Here is a 13,489-nt window from a genome sequence, read left to right on the forward strand (position 1 = left end):
TTTTAATAAAATACTACTTGAGCAAGTACAACCTAAATTTGAAAGCCTTCCTAAACGGCAAGTTAAAAAGAAGGCAATAAGAAATTAAGGACAATGTATTAGTTATCAAATTGGGATAGCATATGAGACACAGACATCAAAGCAAAAATTAAATGATCAAAACGACTGTTGACTTTGAATGCACTGCTGAACACTGTTTTAACTGAAAGAATAAGCATCTCTTAAACTTGTGTTAGCACTCTGTAACTCATCACCACCAATGACTTGATAATTAAACTCTACACCGGTGTTTTTCATTTGGCGTGCCATGGAAATTACAGTGTATTGCACCAGGAGCTTTACCTGAGGAGGATATGCTCCTCAGGTGGTCGAGACCTGTCTGAGGTGAATGTGACTACCTGGAAAAAGTGTCCAAAGTGTTCACTAAGTGCAATCTCTGTGCTGCTTTTCTTGCCATCCCCTGTCCTGCCCCTTTGGACAGTTTAGCACGTATAGATTCAATGCATTTGTGGTTGGCAGAATCATGGTGTGCCTTGGGATTTTTTGGGCTACAAAAAGATTGCTACCACAGAAATATGGTTGAAAAACACTCCTCTACCTACACCTTTGCTTCTGGCATGCTAAAAAATATCTCCTTAAAGACTGACACAATGCAAGATACTGAAAACTTAAATCAAGGGTAGGGATAATCATTACAATTCCATTTTGTAGAATTTTGTCGTTATATTAGGGCAGTCAGCACTGTAATCTGGCGGGCAGACTGGCAAGTTAAATGCAGAGATACAACAGACTTATTTTGGTTTTAGTGGCACTCAAAAATAACTTAAACCACTCCCCACCCCTTTTTCTTCCATTACCCTGCGCCTATGTCAGTATGTGTAAGTCAAGAAAATGAACACCAGTGCTAAGTACTGAATTGTGGCGTATCATTGTGTACCGCATAATATGAAAAGTTAAACTTTTAAATGAAAATTTTATTTTTTTAAAAATTTAAATTTAGTATATAAATTTGGTACTGAATGTGCATGTAATTCTTTAGGCACACACATAACTAATCTGTATTATTCTTTTGTAATGTAAAAAAAAAACAAAACCCATGAATATGCCACCCTGACCATAGCACTGCCTGAGACAATATTTTTTAACAACTACAGTGATCCCTCGCTATATCGCGCTTCGCCTTTCGCGGCTTCACTCCATTGCGGATTTTATATGTAAGCATATTTAAATATATATCGCGGATTTTTCGCTGCTTCGCGGGTTTCTGCGGACAATGGGTCTTTTCATTTCTGGTACATGCTTCCTCAGGTGGTTTGCCCAGTTGATTTCATACAAGGGACGCTATTGGCAGATGGCTGAGAAGCTACCCAGCTTACTTTCTCTCTCTCTCTCTCTTGCGCTGACGTAGGGGGGTGTGAGCAGGGGGGCTGTTCGCACACATAGACGATAGGGACGTTGCTACCTTCTGTGTGCAGCTGCTTCCTGAAGGACATGCTCCACGGTGCTTCGCATACTTAAAAGCTCAAAGGGCACGTATTGATTTTTTTATCTGTCCTCTCTCTCTCTCTCTCTCTCTGCTCCTGACGGATGGGGTGTGAGCTGCCGCCTTCAACAGCTTTGTACCGGCGGTGTTTCGCATACTTAAAACAGCCCTATTTGATTTGTTTGCTTTTCTCTCTCTGACGCGCACTCCGTTAAAGAGGAAGATATGTTTGCATTCTTTTAATTGTGAGACGGAACTGTCATCTCTGTCTTGTCATGGAGCACAGTTTAAACTTTTGAAAAAGAGACAAATGTTTGTTTGCAGTGTTTGAATAACGTTCCTGTCTCTCTACAACCTCCTGTGTTTCTGCGCAAATCTGTGACCCAAGCATGACAATATAAAAATAACCATATAAACATATGGTTTCTACTTCGCGGATTTTCTTATTTCGCGGGTGGCTCTGGAACGCAACCCCCGCGATGGAGGAGGGATTACTGTATATTTTTTTAACGCATTAAACAGGCCACATTAATCAGCAAAATAAATGTGTTATCTTTCCAAGGCCTAATATATTATTAGATAGATAGATAGATAGATAGATAGATAGATAGATAGATAGATAGATAGATAGATAGATAGATAGATAGATAGATAGATAGATAGATAGATAGATAGATAGATAGATATGTATATACAGCAATAGCTTAAAATAAATGACATAACACAGAGTCAGACCTGTTTCTTAAAAATCACAAATAACAAGGTAAGATCTACAATAATATATAATTTCTGCTGCCAGATACACAATGAAGTGATTTTTAAAAAGACACATATACAAATACTAATAAACAATAAAAATGTACAGTTTTCACAGTTAATGACACATATTACTAGATCTGTCCAGTAGTAATCTTGGTCCACATCATTCAATAATTTATTTTCCAGTGGTATTAAAAATATAATAAAAAGAAATACACTGGCACTAACAAAAACTTCTCAGTCTTTGGACAATGATGATGAAGATGATCATTTCTTTGGAGTTACAGTTCTTTGGTGCATACTTGAAACATAATGTTTCATTTCAGTTTACCAATAAATTAAGTCTTTTCTGGCCGTTGATTTTCCTCAAAAGCTGAAATGCCTTGAATCCACAAGGTCCACACACTATAGTAATGTACCTTTGAACCAAAAATTAATGCAGTTAGAATCATTAAAGTCCTTTTCATTTCATCTTATGAAATACTAACAAAATATATATATAAGCTTTAATTCATTTTAGGCAGAATGTAATTTTTGCTCACAAACTACGGGTATAGATAGATAGATAGATAGATAGATAGATAGATAGATAGATAGATAGATAGATAGATAGATAGATAGATAGATAGATAGATAGATAGATAGATAGATAGATAGATAGATAGATAGATAGATAGATACTTTATTAATCCCAAGGGGAAATTCACAATAAATATAGTTTTTATGTATCATTAAAAATGATGACCTACTCCACTCAGAGTAATGTATTATTTTATCATATTATAGTTAAAACTATAACATATTTAACAAGCAGTCATCTTTATTTTTGCTTTTATATGAATACATGAAAAATTCCAAAATAAATCGACTTACAAAAGTTATTTAAGAAATGGTGAGCTAATGATGTGTGTTGAAGGACATACGAAACTCTGATATAGCTGAGGAAGAATAAACTGTCACATAATTGGTTATTAAAATGGATCTGACTAACAGAAAAATATTTTACTTTACACAATAAGGGCAGTTTCAGGCTAGAGTGAAAAGACACGTGAGTATAATTTCAATTTAAAATGAAAAGCACTGAATAATAATTACAGAGTAACAGATTTTATTTTTCTTTTCAGGAGATATCCCAGAGATACCCAAGTATAATACCAGATCTGAGGAAAGAACAGAGATATGTAATATAACTAAAACCTGAAAAATGGAAATCCACATAGAACCCAACCTAGGTCTTTTATGTTACTCTTAGGATTATCCATTTTGATAGTATACTGTAAAATAATTTGTGGTATTAAATGTTGTCAGTGAATCAGAATAAAATAATCACTACTTGATATTTCAAATAACCAACTGGGCAATAATGTGTTAGTAATGGCCCCAGAAATGAATATTCTGGTTAAGAGCAGTGCCAATGGAACATCTCTGCTCCACTAGCCCCTAGATCACTTGAGTGTCTCAATTCTGAAATTATGTTTTGTATGATAAATGGCAAATAGCACAGAAAAAAAAAAACTAGGTCCATGACCCTTTTAAAACAGACTAGAAAAAAGGGAGGCTGACAGTAATTAAGATACATTAGCTGGAGTAACTATAGGCTGCTATGCTATAATATTTAATGGGGTGTTTTTGCAAAAAGAAAATATGTGATGCTGTTGTAGCATTGACATTATTTCCCCCTTATAATTTACACACTTTCAGAACTTGAAATGATGTTGCCTTAACAACATTGTCTGCTTAAATGAAACACCACATAAGGTATAAGTCTTGCGTGACACTATATTGTCTAAATCTACTCAAAAACTTGAAAGTGATACTCTTTTAAGAGTGCTCTTATTGACACAAGAAGCCTAAGTGCTGTCCATTTGAAGTTTACATTCAGGTCTACCACTAGCAGCTGTGGCATGGACAACAATACGACTTTACTGTATACAGAAGAGACACTAGAAGTAAACTCTAAGCATGGGATATTAATGGCCAGAGTCATAACATCAGTTTGGACAAAGACATGCTGACATGGACATAGTATGAATGAGACTTTAGAGATGAAAAGTAAATCACCTACTGGTATTTATTGTTAAAGTTGTGGCACTGAGGTGCCACTTATTGCAGAATATAAAATCTAATTGCAGACTTGAAATATAGTACTACATAAGTTCACTTACCTAAATAAAAGACATTGTGTCTTGGTTCAATCAGCAACTGCAAAAAACATAACATTTTCTAAGCAGAATTTCAAGTTTAAAATAACATAACATTCTCAAACCTTAATCTGTATCATGGTTGCTTTGAATGTCAAGTAAGAAACTACTTGGACAAGGGTACCATTCCATTTAAAGAACTACCACATTAGCATGTACAGTATTTTATTTTATATATGGAATGTTTAAGGCATCAATACCTTCATAGACTTTCAATCCTTTAAACTAGACTTCACTACATATACAATTTATCTCTAAAACATTTTGTCTGCAGTGGTGCATTGGGTATTGCTGCTGTATCTCAGATCCAGCATTCTGGGTTTGAACATGCCACTCTGCTGTTGTTGATGTGGAGTCTGCACATTTCCCCACTTGTCTATCTGGGATTTAACCCATGTTCTCAAGGTTTCCTCCCATATTCTCAAAGAGATTCTGGTTAGGTGTTGTAATAGTTCCAGATTGGCTTCTTTGTGGCTCTGTGCATTAGATGACTCATGATGGACTGACATCCAACCCAAAAGGTGTTTCCTATCTTGCACCCACTACTGATGGTATAGGCACCTGCACCCTTATAACCATGAACTGGATTAAGTGGGGTTAAAATATTAATATTAGAGAGAATCAAATTTATCTGGAATAATGTAACATTACTAAGTAAATGGCATCTCCTCAATGATACCTGTCTTAATTCCCAAACTTTGTGGTTATTGTAGTTTAATTTGCCTGAACGACTACCTTTTATTAACTGCTATCTGTTGTATGCTATGGATGCAGGTCTTGAATAAGACAGTTCAATTGACATTTAAAATATACATCTATTGGTTGACTGAATTATAATGTGAGTGCTATATTATACAGCCGGGGAAGGGCACTAATGCGGACCCCAAGTTTAAAAAAAATGCTATAAAAAAACTGAAATATATGGAAAAGTAATTTTTTTTAATTAAAACTAAATACAATAACAGAGAAAGGTACAGGATTCTGGAGGCAAAAATATAAAAATAAGGCACTAAGTCAAAGTAAAAAGACCTTTCCCACCTCCACCTTCTACCATTCTTGCACCTCAGTTCTTCCTCCACTAAGTTGACCTGTCATCCATTTTCTACCCGATGCTAAGTTCACTGGAGCAATGGCCACTGGCCTCTTTTAAGTCTGATTCCAGGAGAATATCTGAGGTAACTTCTGATCTTCTATGAAGCACTTCTGAGCCAGGGATAGCTTTACAAAACACTTGAGGTCATCTGCCTAGATACAGTATTCTTGCCAGACTTTTGGCCCATTTTTATCAAAAGGACTCAACAACACTGCCAGGTTCTCTATACTAGCCACCTGCTGCCAGTAGTTACAGAGTTGTGGAATGTATAAAATTTTATTGTACATCCCCCACTGTTCTTCTGTTTTACTAACATCCCTTGAATTCAAGGTACTCTCTTGCCTGTACCTCCATCTGGCATCCCTTCCAGGTATGTGTTCTAACATCTGCTAATATTGGCCCTGGCCTCAATTGCCTTTACAATTAATGATTTCGTTTTTTCTAAAAAGGAGAATTTTTGTTAATTAGTAAATATTAAATTAAATGACTGAAATGGTGTCATGAAAATGTCATGAATATTTTTGATGACAAACTTGAATGTATAGTATCATAAGCTTCCTGTTTGCAAGTACATGCTCAAAAGCTTATACAGTCTCTGGGATTTATGAGTTTTTACACTATGAAATAGTCACACCACGGTATTTCATTACAGTATGCAGACATCCTTGGGCCCTAATCGCATTTGTGGCCACCATATCTCAAGTGTGAACAACAGGCACAATGCTCATACACAATTTCACATTAAAATTTTAATTTACATATTGTTGAAGCATCACATTAGAAAGTTAACTTTAGTTGAGCCCAATTTACAGTGCCATACTGTAAGGTTGTGATGGTAACGTGATGTATTCCACTGGCTAAAAAAGACTATCTAGATATAGACTACTGCATTTATACTGTAATTAGTGTACTGAATTGCATGCTAGGCTTTTAAGTGGAAGTAAATTTTTTAAGACTAGAGGCCTACGCCCCCTGTTCGGTTCCCGAACCGCTGAACATCCTTCCATTAGAGAAAGCAATTGTATTTAAAGACATGGTGTATAAATTTCATTAACGCCTCATCAAAAACAATATTAGGAATTACTTTATCCTCTGGTCACATATTGTTCTGGATATTTTTCTATCATTTATTGGATAATTCTCTTTGTTCTTCATTTTAATTATATGCAGCTCTTTTTTCTTCATTTTCAATTTTCAACATTCATTATCAGCTCTTGCCGCTGTTTTTCTATTGCGAAATAGAATAGTGTGAATTTCCCCTTGGGGATTAATAAAGTATCTATCTATCTATCTATCTATCTATCTATCTATCTATCTATCAACAGTGCATCCGGAAAGTATTCTCAGAGCATCACTTTTTCCACATTTTGTTATGTTACAGCCTTATTCCAAAATGGATTAAATTAATTTTTTTCCTCAGAATTCTATACACAACACCCCATGATGACAATGTGAAAAAAGTTTACTTGAGGTTTTTGCAAATTTATTAAAAATAAAAAAATTGAGAAAGCACATATACATAAGTATTCACAGCCTTTGCCATGAAGCTCAAAATTGAGCTCAGGTGCACCCTGTTTCCCCTGATCATCCTTGAGATGTTTCTGCAGCTTAATTGGAGTCCACCTGTGGTAATTTCAGTCGATTGGACATGATTTGGAAAGGCACACACCTGTCTATATAAGGTCCCACAGTTGACAGTTCATGTCAGAGCACAAACCAAGCATGAAGTCAAAGGAATTGTCTGTAGACCTCCGAGACAGGATTGTCTCGAGGCACAAATCTGGGGAAGGTTACAGAAAAATTTCTCCTGCTTTGAAGGTCCCAATGAGCACAGTGGCCTCCATCATCCATAAGTGGAAGAAGTTCAAAACCACCAGGACTCTTCCTAGGGCTGGCCGGCCATCTAAACTGAGCGATCGGGGGAGAACGGCCTTAGTCAGGGAGGTGACCAAGAACCCGATGGTCACTCTGTCAGAGCTCCAGAGGTCCTCTGTGCAGAGAGGAGAATCTTCCAGAAGGACAACCATCTCTGCAGCAATCCACCAATCAGGCCTGTATGGTAGAGTGGCCAGACGGAAGCCACTCCTTAGTAAAAGGCACATGGCAGCCCACCTGGAGTTTGCCAAAAGGCACCTGAAGGACACTCAGACCATGAGCAAGAAAATTCTCTGGTCTGATGAGACAAAGATTGAACTCTTTGGTGTGAATGCCAGGCGTCACTTTTGGAGGAAACCAGGCACCGCTCTTCACCAGGCCAATACCATCACTACAGTGAAGCTTGGTGGTGGCAGCATCATGCTGTGGGGATGTTTTTCAGCGGCAGGAACTGGGAGACTAGTCAGGATAAAGGGAAAGATGACTGCAGCAATGTACAGAGACATCCTGGATGAAAACCTGCTCCGGAACGCTCTTGACCTCAGACTGGGGTGACGGTTCATCTTTCAGCAGGACAACGACCCTAAGCACACAGCCAAGATATCAAAGGAGTGGCTTCAGAACAACTCTGTGAATGTCCTTGAGTGGCCCAGCCAGAGCCCAGACTTGAATCTGACTGAACATCTCTGGAGAGATCTTAAAATGGTTGTGCACTGACGCTTCCCATCCAACCTGATGGAGCTTGAGAGGTGCTGCAAAGAGGAATGGGTGAAACTGGCCAAGGATAAATGTGCCAAGCTTGTGGCATCATATTCAAAAAGACTTGAGGCTGTAATTGCTGCCAAAGGTGCATCGACAAAGTATTGAGCAAAGGCTGTGAATACTTATGTACATGTGATTTCTCAGTTTTTTTATTTTTAATAAATTTGCAAAAACCTCAAGTAAACTTTTTTCACGTTGTCATTATGGGGTGTTGTGTGTAGAATTTTGAGGAAAAAAATGAATTTAATCCATTTTGGAATAAGGCTGTAACATAACAAAACGTGGAAAAAGTGATGCGCTGTGAATACTTTCCGGATGCACTGTATCTCTCTATCTCTATCTCTATCTAAAATGTGAGGTTCTTGAATAGATAATTTGCTTTTCTGCCTTGCCATTATACCCGACTGCATTGAAGCACTGAGTGTCATGGGGTGGTACAGACAGAGGATGTGCGCAGTAGGAGTAATGAAATGTGTGAGCATTATGGAGGGGCGTGGTCAAGGTTGAGTAACCCGGACACGACTGAAAACTTTTTTTAATATAACAAGGAGAAAAAAATACACTTTTTTTGCTCAGTATGTAATTCTTGCATAGTTTAGGTTTGTACAATATGAATTACTTCATGGTCTTTGTAGATTCAAAGGGAAAACTTTGAAGTTTTACCTTTCTAGGCTGGACACTTAGCTCAGATTCCAACTTGTTAGCCACTGTCTGTGGGGAATTTGTGTGTGTTCAATGCATCTTTGTGAATTATCTCCGGGTACTCTGGCATTCTATCAAATCCCAAAGGCCAACAGATTGTGTGCTCCTTCTCTAAATTTGCTTGGTGGATGTGTGAATGAGAATTCCCTCTAATGTACTGGTATTATATCTAGGGTTACCTGCTGCCACCAGGACAGGCTAACTGTTTTGAAATAATGCAATAAATAAATTAAGAAAAAATGCTTTTGATTGTAAAAGAATAAAATCACAATTAAGAACTCATTTTTTTCTGTTTAATAGTTGTGTTTCTTTCTTTATTGCATTTGTGTGTGTGTCTTTTTTTATTTTGAAACTTCTGAAAGCTGCACTTGTATCACAGCACTCTGTGCAACTTTTATCATTTGTTTTCCCAAGATATTGCATGTCAGAAATGTAAATTAAGTAAGAGTAGCAACATCCTAATTGAGTTGGCTGTGAAAAAAAGCACTCTCAAGGTTGTTCAACTGAAATTAAACAGGATCAACAGATTCCTGCTTTCCAGGTCTCCGGGGCACAATTTATCTGAAAATGTTAATATTTTTTTCCATTAATACAGCCATATTAAATATTATATCTGTCTGTCTGTCTGTCTTTCTTTCTCTCTTTGTCTGTCTGTGTTTGCGCTTGTTTTATTTGTGTAGGGCATTACAATGTTGCTACTAGCAAAAAAAAACTTGAAGGAAGCGATCTAAGTTTCTTTTAAACTGCTGAATACTGCAAGCAGATAGTTCAAGTTCAGGCAATGACTCTGCAATTGCCGCTGATAGCCACAAAGTTTTGGGTCTTGTGGTTGTAGACATTTCAGTACATGAAACACAAACAAATTACCAAGTAATGCAAATGTGGTTTTGTGGGTACACAGTAGGTGGTGTTTTGTAAACATTACTTAAAGGCTTCATCATATGAACCTATGTCATAATGTAATAAAGCAGCAATATGGTATGGTTGAGTAAACTAGTGATTCAATAACAGCATCAACCAGCATGTTATAGACAATAAGCAACAGCATGTTCTACCTTGTGTTTGGTGGTTTTTACTTATGTTAAAAGGTGATTTTATCAGAAATTATATAAATTTTGGTATAAACTTCCTCTGACTTGTTTATTCATGACCCACTCTGCTAAACACACAATTTCCATCAATTCATTCAATTCCAACTTTCATTTTTGTGCTGATCAAGCACATGCTTGTGAATGTGGGAGAAAAATCTGCATATCTGGAGGAAAACTTACACAGACAAGGGGAGATGGTGTGACATACACATGGACACTGGACTTGTGAAGCAGCAGCACTTCCCACTCAGCTACAAGCCATGTAAGTGTTTATTATTAATAAAATAGTTATTTCATTTGATAGTTATAAAGAAATTGTTGCGTTTTTAACAAATAAAATGAAATTGGTCACTTTCTTATGCAACCAATTGTGGAACTACACAACCCTAAATAAATAGGTTCTTTCTGGACTTGAACAAGAATTGAGAAATTAGGTTATGAACAAGGGCGGTGAACACGGTGGCGCAGTGGTAGCGCTGCTGCGTCGCAGTTAGGAGACCTGGGTTCGCTTCCTGGGTCCTCCCTGCGTGGAGTTTGCATGTTCTCCCCGTATCTGCATGGGTTTCCTCCCAGTCCAAAGACATGCAGGTTAGGTGGATTGGCGATTCTAAATTGGCCTTGGTGTGTGCTTGGTGGTTGTGTGTGTCCTGCGGTGGGTTAGCACCCTGCCCGGGATTGGTTCCTGCCTTGTGCCCTGTGTTGGCTGGGATTGGCTCCAGCGGGTTGGAAAATGGATGGATGGTTATGAACACCAACACATATGCTACATTTTTTGGTTATACCTAATAACAGTAAAATGTCACACTTATTTTCCAAAAAAAGAGGGTGTCATATGTTAGTAATTTCACCACAAACCACAGGTTGACCACAGGTTAACCACTTACTACCTCTCCTGTCTGTTTACCCTCAGACCTGTAGATTGTCGGCATTAAGTGTCATGATCTCACGTCCGTGTTCAGGGACGTGGACCTGCCCCTTCACGTATTAGGCTTGGCTTTAGATAGAGAACCACCACTGCAACTATGCAGATGACAGACTTGCGTTTGCAAAAACGAGTCTGATACAGACAACTCTTTTTTGTCTAACTTAATTTTCTTTCTTTCAATTATATGGGGTTTGCTTTGAGTTTGCCTCAAAATTTTATCATTCTTCATCTTACACTGTATTTACACTGAAAGTGAAAAATATGATTTCCTTTCATATTTGGAGGGGCTGAAATTTCATTAAAACCAGCAAAAATTTAATTTGACTTTAGAAATATATATATAATGCAGTACATACACAAGCAAACCATTAGTATTGTGAATAAACCAATATGTCTTCCACAAAACCAGTGTAAGTGTAATAAAATCAATAAATATCTCAGCAAAAAACTTTTTAATATGTAATTAAAGCAAATATTTTGCAGACCTTGGGTTTCTTCAATGAGAGTAAAAAGGACTGTACAATAAGGTGTTCCAAAATAGATTATAGCCACCATCCCTGCAAATAATAAAAACTGGATAAACACCAATCTATTTTCTGAATTACTGTGACGATGCAGGTTCGTGCATGCTCCCATCTTCTGTCCAGGAGCCCTGAAACCCAACGTTGGTAATGCTATCGATGAGCTAAGCAGTGAGGCACAACATAGCAAAGGGGATGGTGCAAAAGTGCAAAGTGCTTTTATTAAAACAATAGAACAATGTCCAAATTAAATAATGTGCAGTGATTCAAAATCTCTTCATTAAATAAATAATCCATAAAAACAGATGTGAAACGTGGAGGTTAAAAACAATAGAAAAAAATCTTCTTAAGAACAATGAGGTTAAAATAATGCAGGAAGCATTCTTTTTTTAAAAAAACAACAACAACAAGCCCGGTGTCTTCTACCTGGTGGCTCTCCTACTTCTCCCGTCTGGACTTCTCAATAAGGGGGGTCGCCCTACATGCAGCTGAACTTCTCTTGTGCCTGGTTCAGTGGTTTGGATTGCCTCACCGATCCCTGGCTCCGGTAGGCTCCTCCTGACAGCGACTTGAGATTCCCCAACGACCAGGGCTCTCACGCTGGGGAAACCACGTCCCAAGTCCCGACTCCCGCCGCCTTCCGCGGCCTTACGCGGAGAGTCATCCGCCCTTCATCACTGGTCACTCCTGCTCCATGATCACTCAGCGGGAGCGACCACTACTACTACTCCCCGGTTGTCGGCCCAACACCCAGGCTCACTGTTCAGCTGCATGCGAGCCTGCACTCACTCGCTCGCTCTCCCGCACCGGCTTTCTCTCTCTCTCTCTCTCTCTCTCTCTCTCTCTCTCCACTACTTCCTGCTTTCTCCTGCAGCCTCCATTCATTTCTCTCCTTTCTTTTTCCCCTGTAGCCGACTCTCGCTTCTATTTTATCAAGCTGGCATGGCAGCTGTGGCAAATCAGCAGCCCCAGGAATAATCATGGATGCGGACAGTTTCTCACCTGTGCACTTAGGTGAGAAACGCCCACATCGCGAATCGCCCTGAGAACCACTTCAGCCACACAATCACCATGCTGCCTCACCAACCCGCGAGCGCGGTGATTATTTATTTTAAAACTGCCCTTTAACGGGAGCTGTGGACCTGCTATACCACAATTACTCACATTATTTTTCGGTTACAGGGAGTTAGAGCCAATGTGTGTTAGGGCTGAACCCATTTTTCAAGTGACAGCTGTTCATCTTCAATTAAAATTAAAAAATAAATATGAATGGTAAGAATGACACAATGAAATACACCAGTGATATGTTAAGAGTATAGTAGTGGTAGCTGTATATTAGAAGACATACTTCTCAATAAATACAATTTTATTATTTTTCAAAAAAAAAAAATATATACAGTCATCCCTCACCATATCGCGGTTCACCTATTGCGGCTTCACTGTATCATGGGTTTTTTAAATACAAGTGATCGCCCGCCTATCGCGGAAATTACGTTCCAGACCCATCAGCGATAGGTGAAAATCCGCGATATAGAAAGACCATATAAATAAACATTTTTATAGTTTAAACCTTAAAATACCCATCCCACACGCTTTAAACACATGTAAACTTAAAAAAACACACTTTGTTAACACATATGATATGTGGATGTCGAGCTAAGGATATGAGTAACATCTCTCTATTATAAAACATTTTAACTTAACGCAAGACATGGCACTGAGACAGGCTTTTAAATTATTGACACGCAGAGCGACAAGTAGCACAAAGCCAGCACAAAGTCCGTCCCCCACCCTTCACAATGCGAAGTGGCACAAGTATACTGTGCCTCTGGGGAGGAGGTTTAAGCGAATGTGCGTTCAGCCCTCAGCCCCCCCCCCCCCCCCCCCCCCGCTCTTCCTTCTCCTTCAGAACGGGCAGAGCAACAAGCAGGCATTTTGGCAGAAGCAGCACAAAGTCCACTTCTACTTAGCGTGCGTTCAGCTACCCCCCTTCACAAAGCGAGTGGCAGACACATCAACGTCTGATCGCTGCGTGTAGTGTTGCTCTGCGGTGTTTAAGAATGTAGAAAGTGTTTAA

General features: G+C 38.5%; 1 protein-coding gene across 2 annotated transcripts in view; it reads right to left on the bottom strand.

Moving 5' to 3' along the window:
* Nucleotides 1–445: 445 nt before the first annotated feature.
* The window catches only part of LOC114650317 (TPA-induced transmembrane protein), an 81,470-nt gene continuing 68,426 nt past the window's right edge, over nucleotides 446–13,489 (bottom strand). For both annotated transcript variants that reach the window (XM_051927038.1, XM_028799872.2), the window contains 2 exons: nucleotides 4,408–4,444; nucleotides 446–2,661 (listed from right to left, as the gene is read on the bottom strand). In XM_051927038.1, coding sequence (XP_051782998.1) covers nucleotides 4,434–4,444 — 11 coding nt within the window. In that variant the 3' untranslated portion in view covers nucleotides 446–2,661; nucleotides 4,408–4,433. The remainder of the gene's footprint in view (nucleotides 2,662–4,407; nucleotides 4,445–13,489) is intronic.

Source organism: Erpetoichthys calabaricus, chromosome 4 (assembly GCF_900747795.2).
Source record: "Erpetoichthys calabaricus chromosome 4, fErpCal1.3, whole genome shotgun sequence".
NCBI lineage: Eukaryota > Metazoa > Chordata > Cladistia > Polypteriformes > Polypteridae > Erpetoichthys > Erpetoichthys calabaricus.